The 24,900-nt window shown below is 50.7% G+C and overlaps 1 protein-coding gene across 2 annotated transcripts in view; it reads right to left on the reverse strand.

Annotated features, from left to right (window-relative positions):
* The window catches only part of Chst11 (carbohydrate sulfotransferase 11), a 213,968-nt gene extending 189,316 nt beyond the window's left edge, over window positions 1-24,652 (reverse strand). The window contains exon 1 of one of the 2 annotated variants that reach the window (XM_032910597.1): window positions 24,050-24,652. In XM_032910597.1, coding sequence (XP_032766488.1) covers window positions 24,050-24,167 — 118 coding nt within the window. In that variant the 5' untranslated portion in view covers window positions 24,168-24,652. The remainder of the gene's footprint in view (window positions 1-24,049) is intronic. The other variant, XM_032910607.1, reaches the window with a different exon arrangement.
* Window positions 24,653-24,900: the final 248 nt, after the last annotated feature.

Below are 24,900 nucleotides of genomic sequence, written 5' to 3' on the forward strand. Positions count from 1 at the left end.
GCAGACTACCGAACTGCCATTGCTTACAGGTAGAACAAAGTCGGAGCCTAGTGGTACCAACCCTACCCTGGGACTTCAACATTAGTCTTCCACAGAAATCACTCTAGGCTGCAGGCAGGGAGGAAGAAGGCTGCACTGGGTCCTCCCTGTTCCAGAGAAGTAAGTGTCCTCACCACCAGTCTGCTCACCCCTCTTTCCAGCTCTGAGATTCCATGACTCCAGAGTTCGATTTGTCCCAGGGAGCAGCCTGGCAATAAGGCCTTTCATGTGTGGTCATTAAACACTCACCATGGTGAAGTATGACTGCAAAGTTCCAGGGACACGCCCTCCATACAGGCTCATGGGCCAAATACAGCAGGGACAGCCCAAGGCCTTGCAAGTCCTTCCTGTGTGCCTGGGCTGTGAAGTCTCACATCAAGCTCCAATTAGGGAGCCCCCAGCCCAAACATGCTGTGTCATCAACAGGCAGGAATCTAGAGCCCTTCACCCCAAAGCTGAAGGTGTTCATTGTTTCCAAAAGTTGGGAGCACCCAGTCCATCCCCCAGATTCCTGTTTACATAGCCATGAGCTCTGTATGGTCATAGAGTGCCCCCCCCTCATTGAAGATTCATTTCTCCCTCAGTTAAAAATAAACATCACACTGACTTTGAACCCTTTCTCCTCCTGGATGCAGAGAGAGCTGGGAAGACTGTCTGAGACTGGCACGCATCTGTTCCAGGATTCAGATTAACGATCAGAGTTTCCCTAAAGAAAGAATCTTAAAGGTTAAGCAGGCATGACTAGCAGCCTCGTGGGCTGGAAGGAACCCAGAAGAGTGAAAGTCAGCGGGAAATGGTAGTGGGTAGCCCTGGGGCTGAGCAGAGGAGGCCTCTGGAAGGAGAGAGACAGACCTGGACACAGAGACAGACACAGAGACAGACACAGAGACAGACACGGAGAGGAAAGATGTGTATTGATGTCTGACGGTCCAAGCCTCAAGCCAACAGAGCTGTGAAAAGCAGACTGAGTGAGGTATGCGGTGCTTCAGCCGGGGGTACCCCAGAAGAGGAAGGAGGGCATGCAGAAGTCTGGGCTCTGGTCTTTTGACCCACACCCTAGACATTTATCGTAAACGTCCTGTAGTAGCCCAACACAGACAATGCTCTGTCCTGACAAGGGCCATACAGTGAAGATGAGTGTGGGGGAAGCTTCTCGTGCAGACAGCGAAAGTCTCAGTGTACCAGTCCACTGCCGGTTCACCAGTTCAGCAAACGCACGCCCCAAGATTTGGGGGCTGGAGTAAAGAGGGGACCTACCCCAGCTCCCACACAACTGGGCCGCAACACTCCTAAACCAGATGCAACTGTCCACAGAGGTAGCAACCACTTCCTCCTCCAGTTCTGTGCTTTGCTGTAGGAGAAAGAGCTGGCAGGCACTTCGGAGCAGTCAGTCTTCCACTAATCCAGTCCTCAAAATAAGATCAGCAGTCAGTGATCCCCGCAGCGGACCACTATGCCCACTGCCAACTGGCCACCCACCTCCCACGGTCTGGGGAAGACACTCATACCCAGGAAAGGTTGGAAGCCTCTGTCCGAGAGGCAATTTTCTTCTAAACTGTCCCATGGTACTCCAAGTGAGAAGGTCTAAAAGAGATACTGATATATTTCTGGACTCCCCCACTTACTCAAGACTGCCTTTGCCTCCTAACTGGGAAGGACAATCCCGTGAGCTAAACATCTCAGAAAGCATTGGCAAGCATCTGTAGTGCCCAAGGAAAACAGCCTTTGTCCCTTCGCTATGTTCTTCCCAAACCCCGCTCAGTCATCCAGTCTTAGCTCACAGAGAGAGCCTGCAGTGACCACTGCCCGGTTGTACTCACGATTCCCCACCCCCGATCACTTCCACTCTGTCCTCTGCGGTGTGAGTGCTATCGTTCTCCTCACACATGTGCAACTGTGCGTGTGACCGTTTGCCACCTGATTCCTCACCCCCACCCCTCCCACACCATCCCCACTCCCAGGCTGGTACAGGTGTGTAACCATGACAACTCGTATGTCTGGACCGAGCCACAACCTCTCACCTGCATGACCCCATCCCACTCAGCCCTCGGGCTGATGCAGCCAAGGAGGACTACTGTGATAGCCACCTCAAAGAGGAAAACAACTTAGCATTCCTGTCCCATCAGCCCCTCTGCCCCTCCAGTCTGAACAGCATCAGCACAAAGTCGATGGATGCTACATAGTTACTTAGAGTTCTGTGGCTGTGTAAGGTGGAGAACTTGACAGGGTTTCTCTGTGTCGCCCTGGCTGTCTGAACTCACTCTATAGACCAGGTTTGGTCTCCAACTCAGAGATCCGCCTGCCTCTGCCTCCAGAACGCTGAGATTCATGGCGTGTAGTGGCTGTCCCTGGTTGTCAACTGACTCTGGAATGAACTACCATCCAGAATTGGAAGGCTCACCTTGGATCCTGATCTGGAGGTTGGGAGATAACAAGTGTCTGACCTGGATCTTGGTTGGCATGGAGACCTTGAGGCCAAGTGGCTATGAATCCCAGGGCTGCGGAATCAGACAGACCTAGGGTAAAAGCCTCCATGGTCTGAGCAGTGAGCTTGTAGCTGTCGGACCTCCATCTCAGGAGCAGCCGTAGGACAGTCTTGGCCCCTGCCTCCTCCATCAGATCAGCCTCAGTGTCAGGCCAGGAGCGCTGCAAGCCTCCTCCACTGAGACCTCCTCCATTGTCCATCCTTCCTGCCAGGCATCCTGCTCTCAAGAACACACAATCTACAGAGGCCGGAGCTAGGGAGAAATGTTCACGGAGCTTAAGTGACAAGCACTGGAGACCGGAAAGAAACCCAGAAACCCCTTTGTATCAGTGACAAAGCACCACAATCAAGGTGCCCTAGAGAGGAAAGAGTTTATTTGGGTGAATGATTCCACGCAGTCAGAGCTGATGGCTGAGCAAAGGCATGGCGGCAGAACCGGAGGCTGAGGACCCGCATCTTGAACCTCACACAGGAAGCAGAGAGAGAAAAACGGGAAGTCGTGCGAGCCCGCCCCCAATCACAGGCTCCCTCCGGTAAGGCCACACCTCCTAAGCCTTGTGGAAACCAAGCTTACAAATACATTAGACTGTGGGGGGAAGGGGCATCTTTCACACAAGTCATCGCATCGCTATTGTCTAAAAGCAGTAACAAGAGACTAGAGTGACTTAGGGGTCAACCGGGGCATCTTAACCACTTCTGCCTTAGGGCTTCATTGCTATAAAGAAACACCGTGGCTAGGGCACCTCTTATAAGGGACAGCATCTAACTGGAGCTGGCTTACAGTTTAGAGGTTCAGTCCGTTATCGTCATGGCGGGACGCATGGCAGTGTGCAGACACGCATGGTGCTGGAGGAGCCAAGGGTTTTACAACTTGTTTGGAAGGAGGGGACTCTCTTCCTCACTGGGCAGAGCTTGAGCCCTAGAAGACCTCAAAGCCCACCTCCACGGTGACGCAGTTCCTTCACCAAAGTCACACCTCCTAACAGTGCCACTTCCCATGGGCCAAGCATATTCACACCCCCCACACCATCGCTTATCACCTAAACCCTAAAAGAGCGATGGGCAGGATACTGAGGGATCACTGTGCAGACAGAAGAACTGTGGAGAAACACTGTGCACGGTAAGAAACTAGATACCAGAGCAGAAAGGATAAAGACACAAGAAAACTGGAGAAAGACGAGAGACCTGAGGGGGTGGGGGGAACATGGAGGAAACAGAAAACACATGACGCCTAGCACCGTAAGAACTTGGTTCCTGTAAGGAACCAAAGGATAAGCAGGCAAGCCTGGCGTCAAGACGCAAGGACACAACCTTGAGGTCAAGCTAAGGACTCAGCTTTCGGTTCGGTTTGCAATGGAGCCACAGGGGTATAGGTTTGAACGTTTCCCAGCAGTTCAGCCCAAAGTTTGGCAAGCGGTTGGGGGTGAAGGATAGGCAAGGGTGGAGAGCGGCTTCCAGCTCTAGAAACCCTCAAGGGAGAGGTGGCTCAGGCAGGGTGGCAGGCAGCTGGCACACTGTAGGTGAGGCTGGGGAAATGGAGAGGAGCATCAGCAGAGATGTCACGGGATCCATGGAAACGCAGAAGCACGGCCATGCTGTTCGAGCCTCGCCCACAGTGTGTGAAGAACCAAACCATGCAGCTGGGGAGACAAGTCAGTAAAGTACTTGCCAAGCAGACATAAGGGCCTGAGCTTCATCCCTCCCCCCAGAACCCATGCTTAAAAACACAAACACTCATACAATTGGTATAGTACACTGTGCCTACCACCCGGGCACGGAGAAGGCAGAGCCAGGAGGAGCCTTGGGGCTCTCTGGCCAGCCTGTCTAGCAGATTCAGTAAGTTCCAGTGTGGAAACCTGTGTCCAATGAGACGTGTGGTGACTGAGGAAGGCACCCGGTATCAGTCCCTGCCCTCCACATGCAGACACACGGGTACACATGCATGCATGTGCCCACACTCACGAAAGAAAACCAGATCATAAGGTGGGTATCACGCCTCACGCCTCTAGTCCCAGCACTCAGAAGGCAGAAGCAGGTGGATTGCTACAAGTTTGAGGGCAGCTCCACTGGAGCGTGAGAGCCTGTCTCAAAGGAAATAAATAAATAAGGATCAAACCATGCATCAACACACACACGCACGCACGCTCACACGCACCAAAGTGCTACTGACTCATGAAGCTCGCTGCTACTGCTCCTGGCCACAGGTACCATCACCTTTATTTACCAACGGGCTGAACCCCACTGGCTTTCCTGGGGGGCGGGGTCCTGAGGACTCTGATAATTGCTGTCAGAGGAGCCAGGCCTTTGCTCCCCTGACACACTTAACCGCTAGCCGAGCCTAGTCCCTAGGCCAGACTCGCAGATAACCAAAGTTAACTGACCACATCCTATGAAACAGGAAACCTAATGACTGGCTATTTGAGCCCCATTCTCATTTCCTCTCAGTCACTTCTACCACAGCTGCTGGGCAGTCAGTGTCACAGCAGCGAAGATACAGGAGGGCTGGAGGGTCCACCTCAGAACTGGGGTATTAAAGGGCCTAGAGGACCTGTGGGTCCTTGAAGGGTATCTGTATGGGCGGGCGGAGACTGTGGGCAAGAGGGACGGGTGGCCTTGTGGTCAGGTCATAGAGTGGGGTGCATGAGTGTTTCTCTAACACCCAGGAGTGATGTCCTCTCAATATTTCAAAGGAGCAGCTTGAAAGTCAAATGTATCAAAACGTTTATCCTGTCTGTTTTAAAAGTTTGTTTTTTAACTGTTGGAAGAGACTGATTAGGTTAAAATACGTCAAGCCTTGCCTTGTAGGTAGGAAAAACCCTCTCCCATCTACTGTGTGAGTTTTGAGCACGTGTGCGTGTGTGTGTGTGTGTGTGTCTGTGTACATCTGTCTGTGTGTCTGTGTGCATCTGTGTGTCTGTGTGTGAGTCTGTGTGTGTGTGTGCGTGTGTGTCTGTGTATGTGTCTTGTGTCTGTGTGCATCTGTCTGTGTGTCTGTGTGTGTCTGTCTATGTGTGTTTGTGTGTGTGTCTGTGTATGTGTCGTGTGTGTGTGTGTGTGTGTGCATTTCTATGGGGGTTGGGTGTATTTTTCTCCTCTCCTCCCCCCTCCTGCCCATACTTCCCTTTTAGGAGGTCTGTTCCCCCATCTGACCTCATCATCAACACAGGGCTTCCCAGAAAGGATCCTCGGTCAGGGCACTGATAACCGTCACCCTTCTAAGAGTGACACACGCCTTGTAGAGGCTCCTGGTCCCCGTCAGAAGCAGCCCCCACACCCGGGCTTCTTCCATCAACAGCTGAGTGCCATGGGTACATCAACACCTCAGCTGAGGCAGCATCTCGACCGCCAACTGCCTGCCAGCCTAAGGTGGGCTCCTTGTCTCTGTTGGTAGGCTGCTAACGGGATGCCTTGTTCTGGGTGGCTTACAAAAAACCTGACATTCACTGCTCAGCTCTGGAGGCCCGGAAGTCCAAGGTGGAAACACAGGAAGATGCAGCATGTATCGGAGGCACCCAGGGTCTCACTCTGTCCCCTCGTGAGGCAATGGTCAGTCACAGGACTGCCCTGTACAGAAGCACTAATCCATGTTAGCAGCCGATTTCTTCCCAGGATCCCACCTCCTAATGCTGTGCGCTTGGGGCCAGGCTTCAGGTAGGGACTCAGGGAAGATAGCCCTCCCTTACACGTCTCCTCCTGCACAGGAAGGGGTCCGCACTGACACCGACCATACACAGAACAGCCTTCTCAACAGGGTAGCTGTGGCCACAAAGACCTGGAAGGTATGCTTGCATCGCTCATAAGCTGGGTCACCTGCCATTAACTGAGCCCACCTAAAGACAAGGATGCAGACAGTACACGTCAGCAGTTACTGGGAAGAAGACCAACGTAGAACAGATAAAAGGGGGACGGCTATACCGGCACACCCACCTCAGCCCTGAGGATCGTCTACAACCGCAGAAGTGGCCGTGTCACCAACACCTGAGCTTCCCTTTCCATCAACGCCCGAGGGAAAAGTGCTCCCTGACGACAACTGAGCCACTGTCTTCTCAGCCGTCTGATAAACCCTCCTGGGCGCCTTCCCTCAAACACGCAAAGCACATGTCAACAACAGTTACCACAAGCCTGTGACCGGCCAGCAGCTGAGGAGGCAGTCTGGACCCTCCTGAGACCTACCATCTTGTGTGGACGGTCCTGAACGGTAGCCAGGTCATTCTACCTAGGACACAGTCACACACTCTGGCAGGAACATGAATGCAGAGCATTCTAGAAAACGACTGGATACATTCTAGAAAACGACTGGATACATCTACCAAGAGCCTTGGGTGTTTGCAATGTCTCAGAATCCCCTGCGGATGGATCTCTGAAAGTTCAAGGCCCACAGAGTGACTTCCTGGACCACCAGAATTACACAGAGAAGCCCTATCTTGGAAAACAAAACGAAACGAACAAAATAACCCCATACGTATAAAATACGGAAAAACAGCTTGTTTTCAGAGCTGTTCAACACGGAAGCAGGATTAAATTAAGAGGTATCCACGTGGCAGGATAGTATGATGTCTTCCAAGAGAACCGTGTTTCAGTGCTCTGTGGTAAAAGCAAGACATGCTGTGGTACCGTGTGTCAGCAGCAGCATCTGTAGACAGACAGACAAACAGACAGGCAGGCTAGAAAGTAGTCAGATCCTTCTGGGTGCCATGGGTCAAGAAGGACATTTTTAAGGAAGCTGAAGAGCTGGCTCGGCAGTTAAGAGCATTGGCTGTTCTTCCGGAGGATCTGGGTTCGATTCCCAGCACCCACAACGCAGCTTACAACTGTCTGTAACTCCAAGATCTTGATACCTTCACACAGATAGATAGATAGATAGATAGATAGATAGACAGACAGACACATACATATACCTTTATATGTGTGTGTGTATATATACATATATATGTATATATATGTACTCGAAACACCAATGCATGTAAAATAAAATTAATTAATAATTTATTTATTTTTAATGACATTTTTAGAAGTGAATCCTCTTTCAAAAGTCTCTTTTATACATTTGAATTCATTTCATCATCATGAACACACACACATGCACACAGACATGCACAACACACACTCATGCTCTCTGTCACACACACACACACATGCACACACACGCACACACACTCACACACACGCACACATGTGCACACACTCACACACACATGCACACACACTCAAACACACACACCCACACACACTCACACACACACACACACGCATGCTCTCTCTGTCACACACACACACACATGCACACAGACATGCACACACACACTCATGCTCTCTCTGTCACACACACACACATGCACACAGACATGCACACACACACTCATGCTCTCTGTCACACACACACACACATGCTCTCTGTCTCACACACACACATGCACACAGACATAACTTTATACATAATTATCAAAAAACAATCAGTGTTCTTTCTATATAGAAATCGCAAACATACACACACAGACACACACACACACACACACACACGCACACACACACATGCACACACACACATGCACTCTGTCACACACACACACTCATGCTCTCTCTGTCACACACACACATGCACACACACACGCACACACACACACTCTCGCTCTCTGTCACACACACACACTCACACACACACTCATGCTCTCTCTGTCACACACACACACATGCACACAGACATGCACACACACACACTCATGCTCTCTCTGTCACACACACACACACATGCACACAGACATGCACACACACACACTCATGCTCTCTGTCACACACACACACTCATGCTCTCTCTGTCACACACACACACACACACACACACTCATGCTCTCTCTGTCACACACACACACACCCCAAACACTTTATTGAGGTGCCGTCGAGTAGACAAGAGGGCTGGTGGTAGGCCAGGAGCCCGCTAAGGGCAGTGCTACCAATCCACCAGATAAATTTCACACCAAGCCAATGGGCTCCATTGCGACAAGAGGTCTTCTGTGCATTGTTGTTCCCACTGTTTGTCTAGCACTCAGGAGGTCCCTGGCACAGGATAAATCGTTCAATAAAGTCCTGTTAGCGGAAGGAGGGAGTCCACTCAAACCTTCCTTCCTCCGAGGGGTTCTCCGACCTGCCCTGAAATAATTACTCCTTCTCACTCCCTAGCCTTATTGGAGAGTACTGCAGCTACGATTTCAGGTCTGTAGTCACTCGCTAGTTGCAGGCTATCTGCATGCAGGAACCAACTCTTATTCCCATTGGTCACCGATAAAGGTCTGGTGAATAGACACTTGCATGCTGGATGGATAGGTGGGTGAACGTTAGTGTTTGGTACGACATGGACGGCAAGTATTCACTTTCATTATGACTCGGTCCCCTAGAGACGGGTGTGTACGCTGAGAGGTGCTAACGGAGTGAGATCTGCACTGGGAAGACGGTAGGGAGGCTCTACCTACCTACCTTGAATCAAGCTATCTTGATTGTATGAAGCAATGCTGCTCTTAGCTAAACGGGCATTCTTGGAAAAATGTTTTCTTTAGAACTCCAAAGCATAAAAAAAAAAAAAAAAAAGCAAACAAGGAGCTGTGGTGATGAGAGAGACTGCAGCAGCCGCCCCTCCTCCTCCAAGACTCCTCCCCTGGCCTTCAGCTATGAGCTTTGAAATGCTTTGTTGTGTCTATCTGTTAATGACAGTGGGGGAAGCTCTCATAAAAAGGTGGCAGCTGGGCCAGAACCGGGGTTCCCTGAACACCCTACCTACCCTTTATGCCTAACTGTACTGCCTGCCTGCCAGGTCTTATGGAATAGCCAACATCTGTGGTGGGTTCACATCCTTACTCACCCCGTAGCCTTCCGACGACGACAACACCCTTCACTGCTCCTGCAGGAAGGCCCTTCCGATGTCGCCCGTATTTATTTTTAAATTTTCAATGTGCTTTCTGCAGTCACGGGAAACAAGATTTCCTCCAGAGTATGACAGGGGAGAGCCTACTTTACCGCTCAGGGAAATGGACAGAGAGGATCCCTCTAAAGCTTGCTGCCTCTAGCTGACTCTTCTTGTGATGCTGGGGAACAAACCCAAAGCCTTGAGTATGCCAGGAAAGCACTGTACCCCAGAGCTACACACCTGGCCCCTCATATTTTTGCCCACGGCCGTCTTTAGGATGGTGCCTTGTATTCATTGGACAAAAGCTGTTTTGTTCCAAGATGACCTGCTCGGTTTCTGGTTTCAAATCTGCACTTCCGACTCTGAACAACAAAATTATACTTAGAGGTCTTCACTCAATAGAATCTCAGCTCTCAAAGAACCTCACTATCTATTTCTTACGTCCTTCAGATACCCACTGGTCCCATATTCCCAAATGTAAGCATTCCCTTACTGAAACCTTCCAGATTCCAAAACCCCAAGTTCAGGTATAAACTCAAAGCCCTCTTCTGTTTGTCTGTCCACACACATGTCCCCTTCAAAACCCGGTGCCCACCAGTGGTGACGTAGTATTACTTCTTAAAAATTAAGTCTCTGAGGATCCAGGAAGATGGCTCCGTTGGTTAAGAATTTACCAAGCAAAACTTAAGACCTCAGTCTGATCCCTAAAGCCTTCAAAATTCTGCCGGATGTGGTGTGCTTGACATCTCATCGGAGGGCTGGGAAGGCAGAGACAGATGGGCCTCCGGGGCTAACTATCTAACCTACTCAGTGAGCTCCATCAGTAAGAGACCCTCTCTTAAAAATACAGTGGGAGGAACAATCACGGCTAACCTCTGGTCTCCTTGTGTGTGTGCGTGCATACACACCGGCACATGCATGATCAGAAAAGCACGCCTTGGGGATACTTCGTTCTGTGGTGTCAAAGAGGAAGCTAAGGAAGACACAGAGGGTAGCATTTGTGGTGGGGGATAGGGGGTGTAGGAAGACCAGACCCCACCTGCCTGGGCAGCTCAAAAGAGGGAGGAGGCCTTTCCCCAATTCTGTACCATGGCTACCCAGGCAGCCCGCAGCTGCAACCTGAGCCTAGATATACCGAGAGCTGGGCACAGTGCACAGCTCTCCAGGGACGAGGCACACCCCCCCTCTCTCCTGCCACTCCTCCAGAGGCCCTCTCAGAGTGAACCTGGGGCACCATTAGCAACGGAGAGACTGAAACTTAACCTCCCAGGCCTATAATTTTTGCAAACAGTGGAGTTTTGAATCCAGCCAAAGAGAGCTTTTAAGCTACTTCTTACTTTGTACGTTCGTGAATAACCTTCCCTCCCACCAAATGATAACAGAAACTATTCCAAAAATGGCCCCAAGATCACTCTGAGAAAGTAGGCCTTTAAATTCTGGCTTTGTGCTAAAACAAGAGAGTTTAAATTAAGCTTAAATTTCATCTTCTGGAAAACAAAACTCTAAACCTTCTATAGCTTCCTAGTCTCAAGAATAAAATTTAAACTTGAGAACAACAGAGATAATGGGGTTACGGTCAGCCCTTCTGTCCACCCTCCAGCCTCTGTGTCCAGTGACTCACTCACTGTCTCTCTCTCATGCCCTGAGCCTGGAAATTCTTTCCTTTTTGATTAATGCTAAAATCAAAGTCAGTCATCCTATCCTCTCTCTCCTTTGGTACTCCATAACCCCCATCATGTCTGGCCCCCTAAACCAGTCCATCCTGGATATTTCTGTCCATCTCGGTACAACACATCCTCCTGGGTCCAGGCTTGGTGCTGGAGCATCATAAAGGAGAGGCAAGTCTCTCTCAGTGTGCCCTGTCTTGCTGCCTCTTCTGGAGATGGGCTGAACCGGTACAGTTTGTTAGGATCCCTGAACAAGGCAAGCCTCGGGAGTTCACCAGTGAACTATCTAGACACTTGAACTAACTAGAGTTAGTTCACCAACAAACTAACTAGGTGCCTCTCAGGCTGAAGTGGCTTAGGCACACATACATAGTCCTCCTGTCAGCATCTCTTACTCAGGACATCCCCAGGGATGGAGCTCTACCCCAGGAGAGAACATCAATTCACAAAAAGGGGCTGGGGGGAACACCGAGAAAATCTCCCCATCTTTTGCAGCTACTCTAACACAGCCCAGCAGCCACTACTCCCAGAGGCGACTTAGCACTGGAAAGGGACTACACTGAAAAGAGAAGTGCCAAGGATACTCTGGGGTTCTGAAGACAGTGATAAGAAATAGAAAAGATTATAACTAACTCCTTATCCTTCTTTTGAGACAGGATCTCATGCAGCCCAAGCTGACCTTGAATTCACTGTGCAGGTATGTGGCTTAGTTTCTTGCCTATTGTCACATAGCATTTAAAGTTATGGACAGCATTGAACTGGGGGGGGGGGCTGATGATTCCGGGGGTTTGGAGGCCATGACCATCATGGTGGCGAGAGTGGTATAACATAAAAATGGTTCTGATGCTAAGGTCCTGTTCCCTAATCGGTTCTTTTTTTTTTTTTTTTTGGTTCTTTTTTTTTTCGGAGCTGGGGACCGAACCCAGGGCCTTGAGCTTCCTAGGCAAGGGCTCTACCACTGAGCTAAATCCCCAACCCCTCCCTAATCGGTTCTTGATCAATCAATACAGATGCCAGGGGTCAACTTCTCGGCGGAAGGAAAGAGGCAGGACTTCCAGGTTCCCATAAGCAGGCTAAGAGACACAAGAAGAGAAAGGATTTTCTCCATGCTTCCAAGGGAGAAAAGGTGACCAAACATGTGAGAGCTCATGTGGAGTGGCCATAGGCTGTGAGATCTCAGGGGGAGTGGCCATAGGCTGTGAGATCTCAGGAGGAGTGGCCATAGGCTGTGAGCTCTCAGGGGGAGTGGCCATAGGCTCTCAGGGGGAGTGGCCATAGGCTGTGAGATCTCAGAGGGAGTGGCCATAGGCTGTTCCCCAGGTGGGGGATTAGAAACACAACCAAGCTGAGGGCAGTTGAGGGTTGCTGAATAAGGAGAAGGTAACTGAGCAACGGAAGTTGAGGGCAGATTTAGGGTGCTGAGTATTGGGAAGGGCACACTAGCCATGGGAGATTAGAAACACCCAGCAACTGAGCCAAGAAAGCAGGCTGAAAAATAATCGTGTGTGTGTGTGTGTGTGTGTGTGTGTGTGTGTGTGTGTGTGTGTGTGTGTGTGTGTGTATAAGTGAGTGTGTGTGTGTACATGATGTGTATTGTGTGTGTGACTTGTGTGTGTGTCTGTGTGTGTATGTGTGTATGTGTGTGTATGTGGTGTGTGTGTGTGTGTGTGAGTGTATGTGGGCGTGTGTGTGTGTGTGTGTGTGTGTGAGAGAGAGAGAGAGAGAGTGTGTGTGTGTGTGTGTGTGTGTGTGTGTGTGTGTGTGTGTCTTTCAATCGTGGATCCCAGGGAACATGGGCAGAGCTGGTAGCACACTCTATCCGGAGCTTATATCAGGGTAGCAAAAACTACATGCAACAGCATCAGGCAGGCAAGCATGGTGCTGGAGCAGTAGCTGACAGCTCACATCTGATCCACAGGCAGAAGGCAGAGAGAAAGAGCTAACTGGGAATGGGGTGGGCTTTTGAAACCCCCAAGCCTACCTTGAGACACACCTCCTCCAATAAGACCACACCTCCTGATCCCTCCCAAACAGTTCCGCCAAACTTGAACCATTCAAAAATGTGCCTACAGGGCCATTCCCATTCAAACCACCACTGAAGAGTGACCTTGAATTCCTAATCATCCTGTCCCCATTTCTCAAGTGCTAGAATTGTACAAGAGCACCACACACCCAACTCTGGCCTAAGCTGGGCTGGAACTCACTACGCAGCCCAAGATACTAGGAGTCATAGCGATTCTCTTGCCTTGGCCTCCGGGGTGCTGGTCTCAGAGGTTTGAGCTGCCATATAGGCTCCGGTCTACATGGGGGCTCCTGCAGGAAACACGGCACCCGGCCTACAGGAGCCAGTCCACAGCATCTTAACATTGCAGGTCTGCAGTCAGAAGGCCTTCTACTGTGTCCCAACCAAGAGCAGGCAGATGAGGTTTCATCCAGAGGTAACACGTGGACTGAGTTCTGACCTCAGGGACACATCCAGACTGAAGACAGATGGGGGACCTCTGAACACGGATGACAGCTCCTGTCCCCAGAGAGCTGGGCTCAGCAGGGATAGAGTGTAAAGTAAGAGGAGAAGAGCTATCACTGCGTGGCCCGTCTACTTAGCCCACAGCAGAGCTCAAGGCTCCTGTGAAATAATTAGCTCTTGACCTAATTAACTGAAACCAAGACCAAGAAGATGGGGCCTGAGGGTGGGGGAAGAAGTCTATAGGCTTCGGTGGTAGTCGGTCTTAAGCCCAGACCCTGGACCAGCTTTTCAGTCAGGCTGGCCCCTGAGCCACAAATCCTCAATGTCTCCATCTGCACAATGGGATTGTCAGCTGCCTGCTTCACAAGGCTACCGGAGAGAGGAAATGGGGTAACCCAAGGAAACGCTGACTGTCACACAACAAACTACTGTTTTCCCCAGTGTTATTGAGCATCAGAAAAATACAAAAGGGTTTCCCAACTCCCAGCACCATGTGTGTGAATGTGTGTGTGAAATCCAGAGGTCGCGATCAGGCGTCTTCCTCAGTATCATCCGCCATATTTACTGTTCAATGTTGTTGTTGTTGTTGTTGTTATTATTATTATTATTATTTGTGCACAGTTGTAGTCTCCTGTTTGTACACATGTGCCACAGCACAGGCTTTGAGGTCAGAGCACAACTCTGTGGAACTGATCTCCTCCCTTCGCTTTTGCGGGATTTGAACTCAGGTCACAAGACTCACTCTTAATAGGCATGCATCAAATCTATCTTGAAAGACATGGAACGGGCACAGTGGACAGCCAAGGCCTGGCCCCTGCTCTCTGGGTTCCAAATTCTGTGCCTCTGCACCATGGGGAGTGACCGTACCCAGTGAGCAAACGCTATGGACCAGGAAGAAACACGATACATCTTCTGGGATTCCTTCACATGAACAGCTTCGAACTGAAATCCAATCACTGGCCCTTTCCAACTGAGGGGCCTTCTCTCCCAACCCTCTTCTGTTAACCCCAGTCAAGCTGGAGCACGGGAAGGACCCCCTGCTGACAGGACCCATTTCTCAGTCTCTGTGTCTCTCTGAGACACATGTGAGGGGGTGATGTTAATAACAGTCCTTGCCATGTTGCTTAACTAAACTCAAAGTGACCTCCCCATAATGCTGGCTTCATGCTGGACTGTTACCCAAGGGGACCAGGCACTTCTGATAATTACTGATCATCCTCAAGACAAGTCCAGATGACCCTGAACCCAAAAAAGGGTCTGGGAAGAAACCACTAGACCTTCCATTTATTATTTAATATTAAAATAATGACGCTGGGGCTAAGGAGATGGCTAAGTGGGCACAGTGTCTGTGTGCAAGCATGAGGACCCGAGTTCAAATCTCCAGCACCCACCTAAAAACACAGGCACAAGCAGCACATGCCTGTAACCCCAGCACTGAGGGGCATTGAGGATCCTTGGACTCCATCAGCCAGGCAGCCTCACGGAATCAAAGAGCTCCACATTCAGGATAAGACTGAGAGAAGACTGAGAGAAACCCAACATCAACCTCTGGATACCACAGCACATGCGCTTTGTGTACACACTGATGCATGTGTGCACACACACAAGCACCAAGAAAATGAAAATACAGTCTGGCCTCATCATGGGTGCCCACAATCTCAGCACGTGGGAGGAAGAGGAGGATCACGGGTGCCCACAATCTCAGCACTCGGGAAGAAGAGGCCAGGGGACCAGAAGCTTAAGGTCAGAGTGATTTACAAAGCTGTCTCAAAAGTGAAAAACATAACCAGGTATAAGGAACACAAATAATTAGAAACAGCCCCGCCCCCTCTGACCTGAGGTTTCAAGCCATTTGTGACATGCTGGGTAGACATCCTGAGGGTTGGGACAGACAGGCAACCGGAAAGTGGGGGGACCACAGTGGTCGTCTCGGTAATCCCCCCTGCTCTGAGCACATTTCCCTGAATGGAATGTGCAGAAGAGAAGCTCAGACAGGTTTGCAGAGGCCGTGGCCAGCCTGAACAAACCTTCCATCACAGATAAAAGGCAGGCTTAAGACCTCAGCGCAAACCGGCCTCCCAAGAGAGTACAGTCCTTTCTGGGGACCATCGGGCTTTCGCAAGCCACATTTCAGTGTGAAAAAAGACCCACGGAATCACAGCTGGTCCGGCCAATCAATGGAATTATCTAGAACACAAAGAAAAAGTGATTATACGTCCCCACGACTAGAAAGGACCCAATCCTGGATGTTTACATGATCATACAGTATTGTGTGTAAATCACTTGTAAACAGAGTTGTAGAGACCGCAGATTTAAAGCTCTTGTTTCCTGGTGCTGTTTGAAGTTGAAGCTACAGATGATGTATTTGGTCCCTCGGATGAGAGACACCCCCTCAAAATGTGAAAAAAAATCTACCAAGAACGGAGGTCACGCGCCTGCCTGTGCCGTTTAGCTTCTGACAAAACATCCCTGGGGCAACGAGAGGGGCTTGCAACAAACAACGGGTGTTGTAGAGCCTATTTCCCAATTTGTCATTGGTTTGGTCTCGCGCTCAATAAATGGTTCCAGACCCGGCCTGAGATCACTGCCCCTGTGAAACAGCCGTGCCGATACGCACCAGTTTATAAGTTATTACGCATCTACTACTTGTGCAGGCTGGAAGGTATTCAAGATATTCTGTGCCTCTGGCTATCCAACAACTTTAAATGCACCTAATTCCCTTCCGTAAGTACCTTCCTCCTTAAATTATCTAGGCCACTTACTACTGTCTGCCTTGGGCTGTAATAAAACAAGCGGAGAGATTTGGAAGATTATAGAGGAGACAACACTGGGATCTGTTTGTTCCTGATTACCCAGCCCGGCTGGTCCCTCTCGTTCTGAGTTATGTGACTGTCGGAGATGGGGTAGAAGAGAAAGCTCTGAGACTCACCTATCTACCCTGAGTGTTTCCTAAACCCCTCTCGGGTATAAGGATGCCCAGGACAAGATCTTTGCCCTGACAAGTCAGAAGACCAAGGCACAACAAGTCAAGTCATAGCCGCAGTCCATTTCTGAAAGGGCTGGAGGAGCGTCCCAGGTCAGGAGCATATGGATGGCCTCTTCCCAGGAAGACGGTCTATATCTATTTGAACTTCAAGTTCAAGCTCCGAGTTATTATTCCCCTTCCCTTCCCACTCTGGCTCTTAACTAACCACATCAGTAATAATTTTCAGAAGATCCTGGAGGCTTGGGAGAGGCCTTGCGGGGATGAGGTGAGCACAATCCTTAGAAGCCAGGTGAAGAGACAAAATGAAACAAAAGTGGGTGTGGCGCTACCTTGAAAGCCCAGCCTTGGAGAGCAAAGACAGAGGCCAGCCCAGCCTTCAAAGCAGGTTCCGGGTCAGTGAAAGACCCCACCCCTCACCCCCCAAAATAAAACAAGGGCTGTACCCGAACGACGACGCTGACTTCAGAGGGTTACCTCTGATCTGCCCATATGCAGGCGCACACATGAACCTGCACATATATGTGCACCTGAACATGTGACCACATAGACAGAAAGACAAGCATTGAGCCCGGGGCTCTGAAAGCAGAGGGTAAACAGAGAGTGCGCTGGGCAGGTAGCAAGCTTTGCGGGTGTGAAGGGGCCAGAGGTCAAGCCCACCCAGCACCTTTGCTCTCCCAGCCAGAGAGAGCCGGAGCCTACCAGAAGTGCCTTGGCCCGTGCCCTTATTGAGGTCACAAGTACGCTGTGGTTTACAAGACGTCCCTCCGGGATTTATATAGGCGCTCGGAGGGTACTGTCTGTGGAGGTAGACTGCTATGTTCTGTCCCACTGAGAAGGAAAAGGGTTGCTCTTTAAAGGTCAGCACTAATGCTGCAGGTGTCATCTGTTGTGACACAGTCAAATGTCACCTGTGCTAAAATGTGGGGGCAGAAAAACCCAAGTGTCATAAAGCACGGAAATTCACAGGGGAGGCACTGGGGTACCCAGCCTCAGACCCAGGCCTTCCGCTCCCAAATCACCAGTTCGTTCAGTCTGTTTATATCAGTTGCCCACGAGTTGCGTGGGTGTTTTGTTCTATAGATCGTACCTCATATGTTCTTCAAAAAAACTGAATATGGAGATGATATGGTGGGGGCGGGGGCTTGACATGGCGAGCACCCTGATGAAGTGCACAGGTACTGTCTCATGATAAACAAGGACTGTAATCCAGAGGCCTTACTGCCAGCCCTGCTTCATGTGGCCATGTTCCCTTCCCCCAGGTTCCTGCTCAGACTTCCCCTCCCTCCCGCAGTCAAGGCCAGTGGAGGTCTTCATGCTCCGTGGTCTTCAGCTGCCCCCTCCCTCTCTCCCTCTGAGCTCCCCGCCTGGCATGTTCCCACATGGAACAAGACTCGATCTGGTCTGCTGTCCAACTGGAGTACACTGCGTGTGATGGACACATAGCTGGCCCCTTCGCTTCCTGCGAGTCGACCATTCCCTGTTGTTGGGCCAACGGCATTCCCTAATTAGCTTTGCCTTCTCTATCTCTGTACCGTCTTCCATGCTGTTTTTCTTCTTTCCCCCTGACATACTGCATACGGTATTTGCACCTCCACCGCCTTGGTGTCTGCCCTGCCCGGTTCCATGTGGTCCCACATGTGTGTGGTGGGGTCCTAAACACGGAACAGCGACTGGCGGAGAGAGCACACTCCAATTGTGCTTGTAAATGTCACCCGATCACGTCTGATTCCCCCCGAAAAGTACAAATTATAAATTCCAGGAGATTTTCATTGACAGATCAGATGGGGTCCCATGATTTAGGAGATACAAATAAATAAAAATAAAGTAAGTTCGGCAGCAGAGGGACTTCTGGTTCATTTCTCTGAATCTTCCCTCAGAAGACGCCTGCCAGCCAAGACATGTGTCCCATGACCTCCAGAGTAAAAAGAGGTCTGTCTGAGTTTAAGAAGGGAAAGGGTGGGTACCTGTGCTGGGAGCCTTTGATTTCCTGTTTTTAAATCACTGGATGGATACAGCCCATCATAAGCACAGCGATTCTCAGCCAGACAAATACAGACAGCACTTGCCCCTGGTGCAGAGTGGATTTCCTTCTTTGTCACACCTCTACCCTCCAAAAGTCCCTAGCCAGCCTTTCTGTGACTCTCGGTCACCCTGGCATTTCAGGGGACAAGGAAGTGGAGACCCTGTCTGGAATGCACCGAGCTCACCAGGGAAGGAAACCGCCTCATCTCGGGGTTGCTCTGAAGTCCTATGAAGGCAGACACTTCAGCTCTGGAGGGGAAGGAAGAGCCCAGGCTCAGGAGGTCTCACCCTTCAATTATTAAACATTGTTCTCAGAGCCCTAAGTTGAGTGTTGAGGCCAATCTGGCACCTTTTCAAAGGAAGTTTGAAGAGATAAGACAAGATCGGCCCTGTGTGCTGGAATGATTCCAGACCTACTCCGTGTACAAGCAAAGAGATTCCCTGATGTAAAATTAGCCGTGTGTAACGACGTAAAGAAAAATGACACTGAGCCGGTGCTTTGCATGGGGGAGGTAAGGGCAGACACACATCACGTGACAGTCTATAAACTTAAAAGGCTGCCGCTAAACTTGTGTCTCTTACTTCGATATTGACTCATCAGAATGGTATATCTGTATAAAACTGACCGAGATATATAATACATGTTGGGGTATAAACTAATGTGTGTGTGTGTGTGTGTGTGTGTGTGTGTGTGTGTGTCTGTGTCTGTGTGTGTGTGGTGTGTATATCTGTGTGTGTGTCTGTGTGTGTCTGTGTGTGTGTGTCTCTCTGTTTGTGTATGTGTGTATGTATGTGTGTAGGTATGTGTGTATGTGTGTGTAAGCGTGTGTGTCTGGGTGTATGTGTGTGTATGTGTGTGTATGTGTGTGTGTCTGTGTGTGTGTGGTGTGTGTGTGTGTGTGTGTGTGTGTGTGTGTATGATACATTCCCCTTATCTGAAATGACTGGCACCAGAAGCCTGTTGGATTTCGGACAGTTTTTAAATTCTGGGAGATCCACATATGTAAAAGAAGGTATCAGGTATCATGGGGACTGGATCCAAGACTAACCATGCCATTCATCTATGTGCCGCAGACCCCTTAGACACACAGCCTGAGGTGACCCCCAAACATCTTCAATCACCTGTGTTTTGACTTATGCCCTATCATGTGAAGCCAGGTGTGGAATTTTCCACTTGCGTTGCCATGGTGGCTCTCAAAAACGTGCAAATGTTAGCACCCCTTGGGTTTCATAATCTCTGGCAAGGGATGTTCAGCCTGTGTATACATTCTATACTATGGAGAAAAAAAAAATCCAAGTGCCTCTGAGCGAATAGTGGAGAATTACTTCTCTTCCATACTCCTTAAAATCATTCTTGCAGATGCATTCTATGTTCAACCTGACCCAATGGCGCCTTTAAATAAAGGCTGTACTCTTTCTATACATTTAACCCAGTGGAAGAATTCCCAGGTGACAGAGGAAGTAAACACACTGCAGAAGAAGAGGAAAACGAGACAGAGGCTTTCTCCTTGGCAGGCTTCTCCAGGAACGGTAGTTTTTAAACAAAAACCACAATCCTAGTGAGAAATGCGAAGGGAGTTGTGAAGAAGCCCCCCTCACAATGACTGCCTGAGGCCTCAAAGGTCCATCAAAGGATAGCCCTGCGGTCTTGGGCAGGTATGGGGGACATTTTAATGGGAGAAGATGGACCTCCCGGGGGCATCCTCATGGAGGGATTCACTCCGGTAAAAAAGCAGGCATGTGACTCTGATCTCCAACTCAGTAGTTCACTCCTGTGGAGGTGTCCGGCATGAGCATGGATTTCTGTAAGTTGGGGGCTAATTGAGACCACCCCGCCCTTCCCCAGCATCCAGGACATACAGAAGGATCTTCAGGAGCTGTGTGTCTCTGGAGCAGTGCATTCGCCCTGATCTTAATTGGTTTAAACTGGGTCCAGTCACCAGAGAACTAGGAGTCTGAAAATGCCCGGGCAATTCCCTCCAGCAGAGCTGTAGGTAGACGCTAGGCGCTCTTGACAAGCCCTGAAGGCACCACACCTTCCTGGAGCTAGAGACAAGGCTTAGCTACTTCATCCATTTTATGGAAAGCCTTCTGTGTGAAACACCCTGACTAGAGAGGAGCCGAAAGCCCTGCTCCTGACCAAAAAAGAAAATAAATAAATAAATAAATAATAAATAAATAAAGCTCTTCACGAAGACTTTTAACTCAGGAGGGTTGAGGGTTGCCAAACTGACTGGGGCCCACTCCTACTAAACCCTCCGTGGTGTAACCGATGGCCAATTATCTGATGGCCAATTACTCAAGTTCACAATTACCCAAGTTTATGAACCAGAAAAATACAAAAGACAGTGGGCTCCGATTAGAATGGCAGGGGGCATTTGCCCGCCTGAGAGCTGGGCAGAGTTTTGGGTTTGTTTGTTTTGTTATTGTTGGGTTTTTTTTCTCCCCCTTCCACATACCCTCCAGCCAGCAAGGAAACTTAAGAGCCCACATCTCCTTCACAGACTGCTTTTCTATGTCACAGACAGGAATCCAGAGAGCTCCTGATAGAGGGCTTCAGATCTGGGGGGACACAGTCTGGACTCTGTTGGGGTCCCTTCTGCCTCTTGGCCAGGCTGATCCTGAGAGATTTCCCAGGCAAAAAGACTGACTGTACCAGGGGACTTCAGAGACTCCATCACTTTAAAACCCAAAGCAGCAGGGCTAGAAAGACGGCTGTCCGGATAAGAGTTTGCTGTTATGCTGAGGACCAAGGCTCGGCTCCCAGCACCCACATTAGGAGACCCATAACAAGCTGTAACTCCAGCTCTCGGGGACTCGTACCTTCTTCTGGCTTCTGCGGGTGTCTGCACACACAGAGTGTGCACACGCGTGTGGTTCCACCCCATTCCCACACATAAAAATAAAAATTCTTAAGGGGTTGGAGGAACGACTCGAGGTTAAGGACACACACACACACACACACACACACACACACACACACACACACACGGAAGGTAGGGGTGATTTAAAACAAGTCTTCATCGTCTCTTAGAATCTATTTTAAAAATTCAAAGCAGGGGAAAAAAAAGATTTGGTCTCAACTATCAAGAGTAGATATTAACCAAATGAGAAACAAGAGGTAAAAAGTAGTAAGTTTCCAGATCGTATTTCATGCCCCATCTAATAGCACTGACGGGGGTCCTGCAGCACTGTGTATAATTCCAAGGAAGAACTTTCAATCAAACGACTGCAGGTCTGTCTCCGACTCGACGTTTTGAAAGTAGCATTTGCCCGGCACTAAAAGAGGTCTCAGGAAAAGCAAGCTCCTCGTGATATGAATTATAAACAAATGTCATTTAGTGAAAAGAAAGGAGACCAGAAAGGGAAGGGCCAAGGCAGAATCAAAGACAAGTATTCAGTGACCCACAAGCTTGGACAAGGCTATGGTTCCAGAAGGCTGCACTGAAAAAACCCTACAGCCACTTCCAAGTCAATTAATGCATTAATAAATTCTGATGAGAGCTGGAAACACGAGGCACTGGTTACAGGTTGTGAGTTTCTTCCCTCTGTCTTCAGTGAAGCCTTTTTCCCCGGCTCACGGCAGGATCCATTCACCCAGGGGATCCTGACGGACAATTCACAGGTGCAGAGAGGGTCAGGTACATTTCTGCCGTGCACTCCTGGTCTAAGCATCTCTGCTGAGAATCACCGGGCATGTACCAGCCCAGCAAAACTTGAATAGGCCTGAACACAGCTCGGAAGTCTAGACCAAATCATTGGGCCCTTTGTTTAAACAGCGAGAGCTTCGTTCTCTCCACATACCAGCCTGTCCTCTAGCCCTCTGGCTTGGTCCTGGGTGGCCCCAGGAGCTTGGCACTCCTGAGATGCCCGTCTGTCTGGTCCCACCCTCTTGCAACCCAGAATGCCAACAAAGTCCATTTTTAAATTCTCTCAGAAGTTTCACAACCACAGGTTTGAGTAAGGAGTTTGCTGACACTAAACTAAAAATATGAGCTGCAAACAAAAGCCATCTTTTACCAGGACTAGCTGGGGCGTCCCGGGGTTCCTTGTGGTAGTATAAGACCTTATTCTTGGCAGCCAGGCCTCCTTAACAAACTGTTGTGAGCCCCAAAAGGAAGAGGGGCCAGTCTGTCCCTGTGCTGTCAAGGAATCCCTGCCTGTTAGATGCAAGGAATAGCTTTATGGCTCTGTCATCCACCAAGAAGCAGGCTTGATAAATTCGTGACTGAGTCTACTCAAAGTGCTAGCTATACGCTTGAAGAAGGCGGGAGGCAAAAACCAACCTTATTTCTCTGGAAAGAAATGTCTTTCCACCCCCCTCCTCCCTGCAATGAGGAAAGTAAATGATTATTGTGGCCTCTCTGGGGCGTCAAAAATTGGACTTCGATGCCAACGTGGCCCAGCACAGGTCTGCTGATCCAGAAGAAACGGGGAGAGGGATTCCTGAGACTAAAGATGGGTTGCAACCTACAGAACCTTCTCAGAAAGTCCTACCTGTTGGGCTTCTAAGCCGTGCAGCACAGCAGGGCCAGGGCACTCCAGAGTGCCCCTCGCTCATCTAGCCCCAAACTTTCCTTCTGGACCCCCCCGGAAGAGGGGTGCCTGGACCCTCCCTATCCCGATAGGAGACTTGATATTTAGCCTAAGCCAGAGAGAACATGAGGAGGGATCCGTTCCTGTGCTGCAGAAGTCTCCAAATGCTCAGAATCCAGGAAGGAATGAGTCCAGAAACTGCGCAAAGTATCTCCGAGAACTTTGGTGGTCAAAGTGTGGCCCAAAAGCTTTGGAGTCCCTAGCTGGGGGGTCTGGGGCCGGGAGATGGCAGACCAGGCCCCAGAGCAACAGCTGCAAGGTCACCGCGGAGCTCGACCCTGGGGTGTTTGAGCCAAGTATCTCACCGGGTGGAGAGAAGAGCGGGGGACCTACCCGCCCTGTCCCCACACCTGCTCTGCTGCTGAGCTTGAAACACGTGGTAGCTCAGCTTGGGGCTTCCCGAGCTGCTGCAAGGACTCACTACCTCGCCCGGGCGTGCACCACTAGCCCAGGGGTCCCCAACCAGGAAGAGGCAGCGCTGCCTGGTGCAGAGCAGCCAGCCGGCTGCCAGTGCCTGTTTCATCTCAGCCCTCAGCAGCAACCCGCATCGAGTTTTGTAGTCTTCCCATCAACCCTCGACCCGGAGAGCTTCCAACAATCCCTACCTCTCTCTGCCACCTAGCCAGTAGACAAGACACAAAGAAAAAAGAAAAGAAACGGAGGAAAAAAGGAGGCAACACACGCCGCTGTCTCTCCTTGCGGTCTCAACCTCTAGCTGGGAGGAAGAGGAAGCGCACCTTCTCCCTTCCCATCCCAACTCCGTAACCCGCGGATCCCGGCAGTAAAGAGCCCCGAAGAGGCCGGAGGGAAGAGGTGAGGTTGGAAGAAGCAGAAAGCAGAGCGAGAGAGAAGAAAATAACCAACAAAACCACGCTAACGCGCCCCCTACCTGGGTGCAACATACTTTGGAAATAGAAGATGACCAAGATAAAGGATCCCAAGCAAGTGGCCAGCACCATCCGGCAAATTCTGTTCATCCTCATCACTTCCAGCAGCGCCGGCTTCATGGCTTTGTCCTGGCCGCGGGGACCCGGCTGTCCGGGAGGCGCGTCCGGAGCGCAGAAGCGGGGACCCCGCCGCGGGGGGACCAGCGCCCGGGAGGTTCAGAACGGAGCTGGCTGGGCTCCGGAGCTGGCTCCCGCTAGCTTCACCGAGGCTCTCCGAGCCCCCGATTCCGGTCTCGGGGGTGCAAGGCGCGGGAGTTGGTGTGCAAGTGTGGGGATGCGTGGCCCCGGCCGCGCGCTCCTGCCGGTCCGCCTCGCCTCTGCTCGATGCTCCACCGCCTCCTCTGCTGGCGCCTGCGGCCGCCGCTGCCTCCTCGCGGGCCGGGCGACCGGGATGCGAGAAGGAAGGTGCCGCCGCCGCCGTGCCCTGGCCTCTGTGACTGTCCAGGCCCCCCTCCCTCCCTCCCTCGCCAAAAGCTACTTCATTGCGCTCCAGTGATCTATATATTCCAGGGCTGGGTTTTACCAAACGCAACTCGCAGCCCCCGGCGAGGGGAGGGCGCCGGCGAGCGGGGAGGGCGGGGCCGCGCCGGGGCGGAGCGTCGCCTCCCCGCCCCTACCCGAGACGTGGTGGCGTCCAGCTGTTTCCCGGGGAGTCCGGAGTGCGCGGCACGCTCCCGCAGGGTCCCAAAAGCCCTCAGTCCCTGGGCGGAGCTGGGCCGCTGTCTCGAGCTTGCGTGAACGTTTCCATGACACAACCGGGAGGGGGAAAACCACGAATAAGATGCTGTAGTGC

The sequence above is a fragment of the Rattus rattus genome, chromosome 1, assembly GCF_011064425.1.
Source record: "Rattus rattus isolate New Zealand chromosome 1, Rrattus_CSIRO_v1, whole genome shotgun sequence".
NCBI lineage: Eukaryota > Metazoa > Chordata > Mammalia > Rodentia > Muridae > Rattus > Rattus rattus.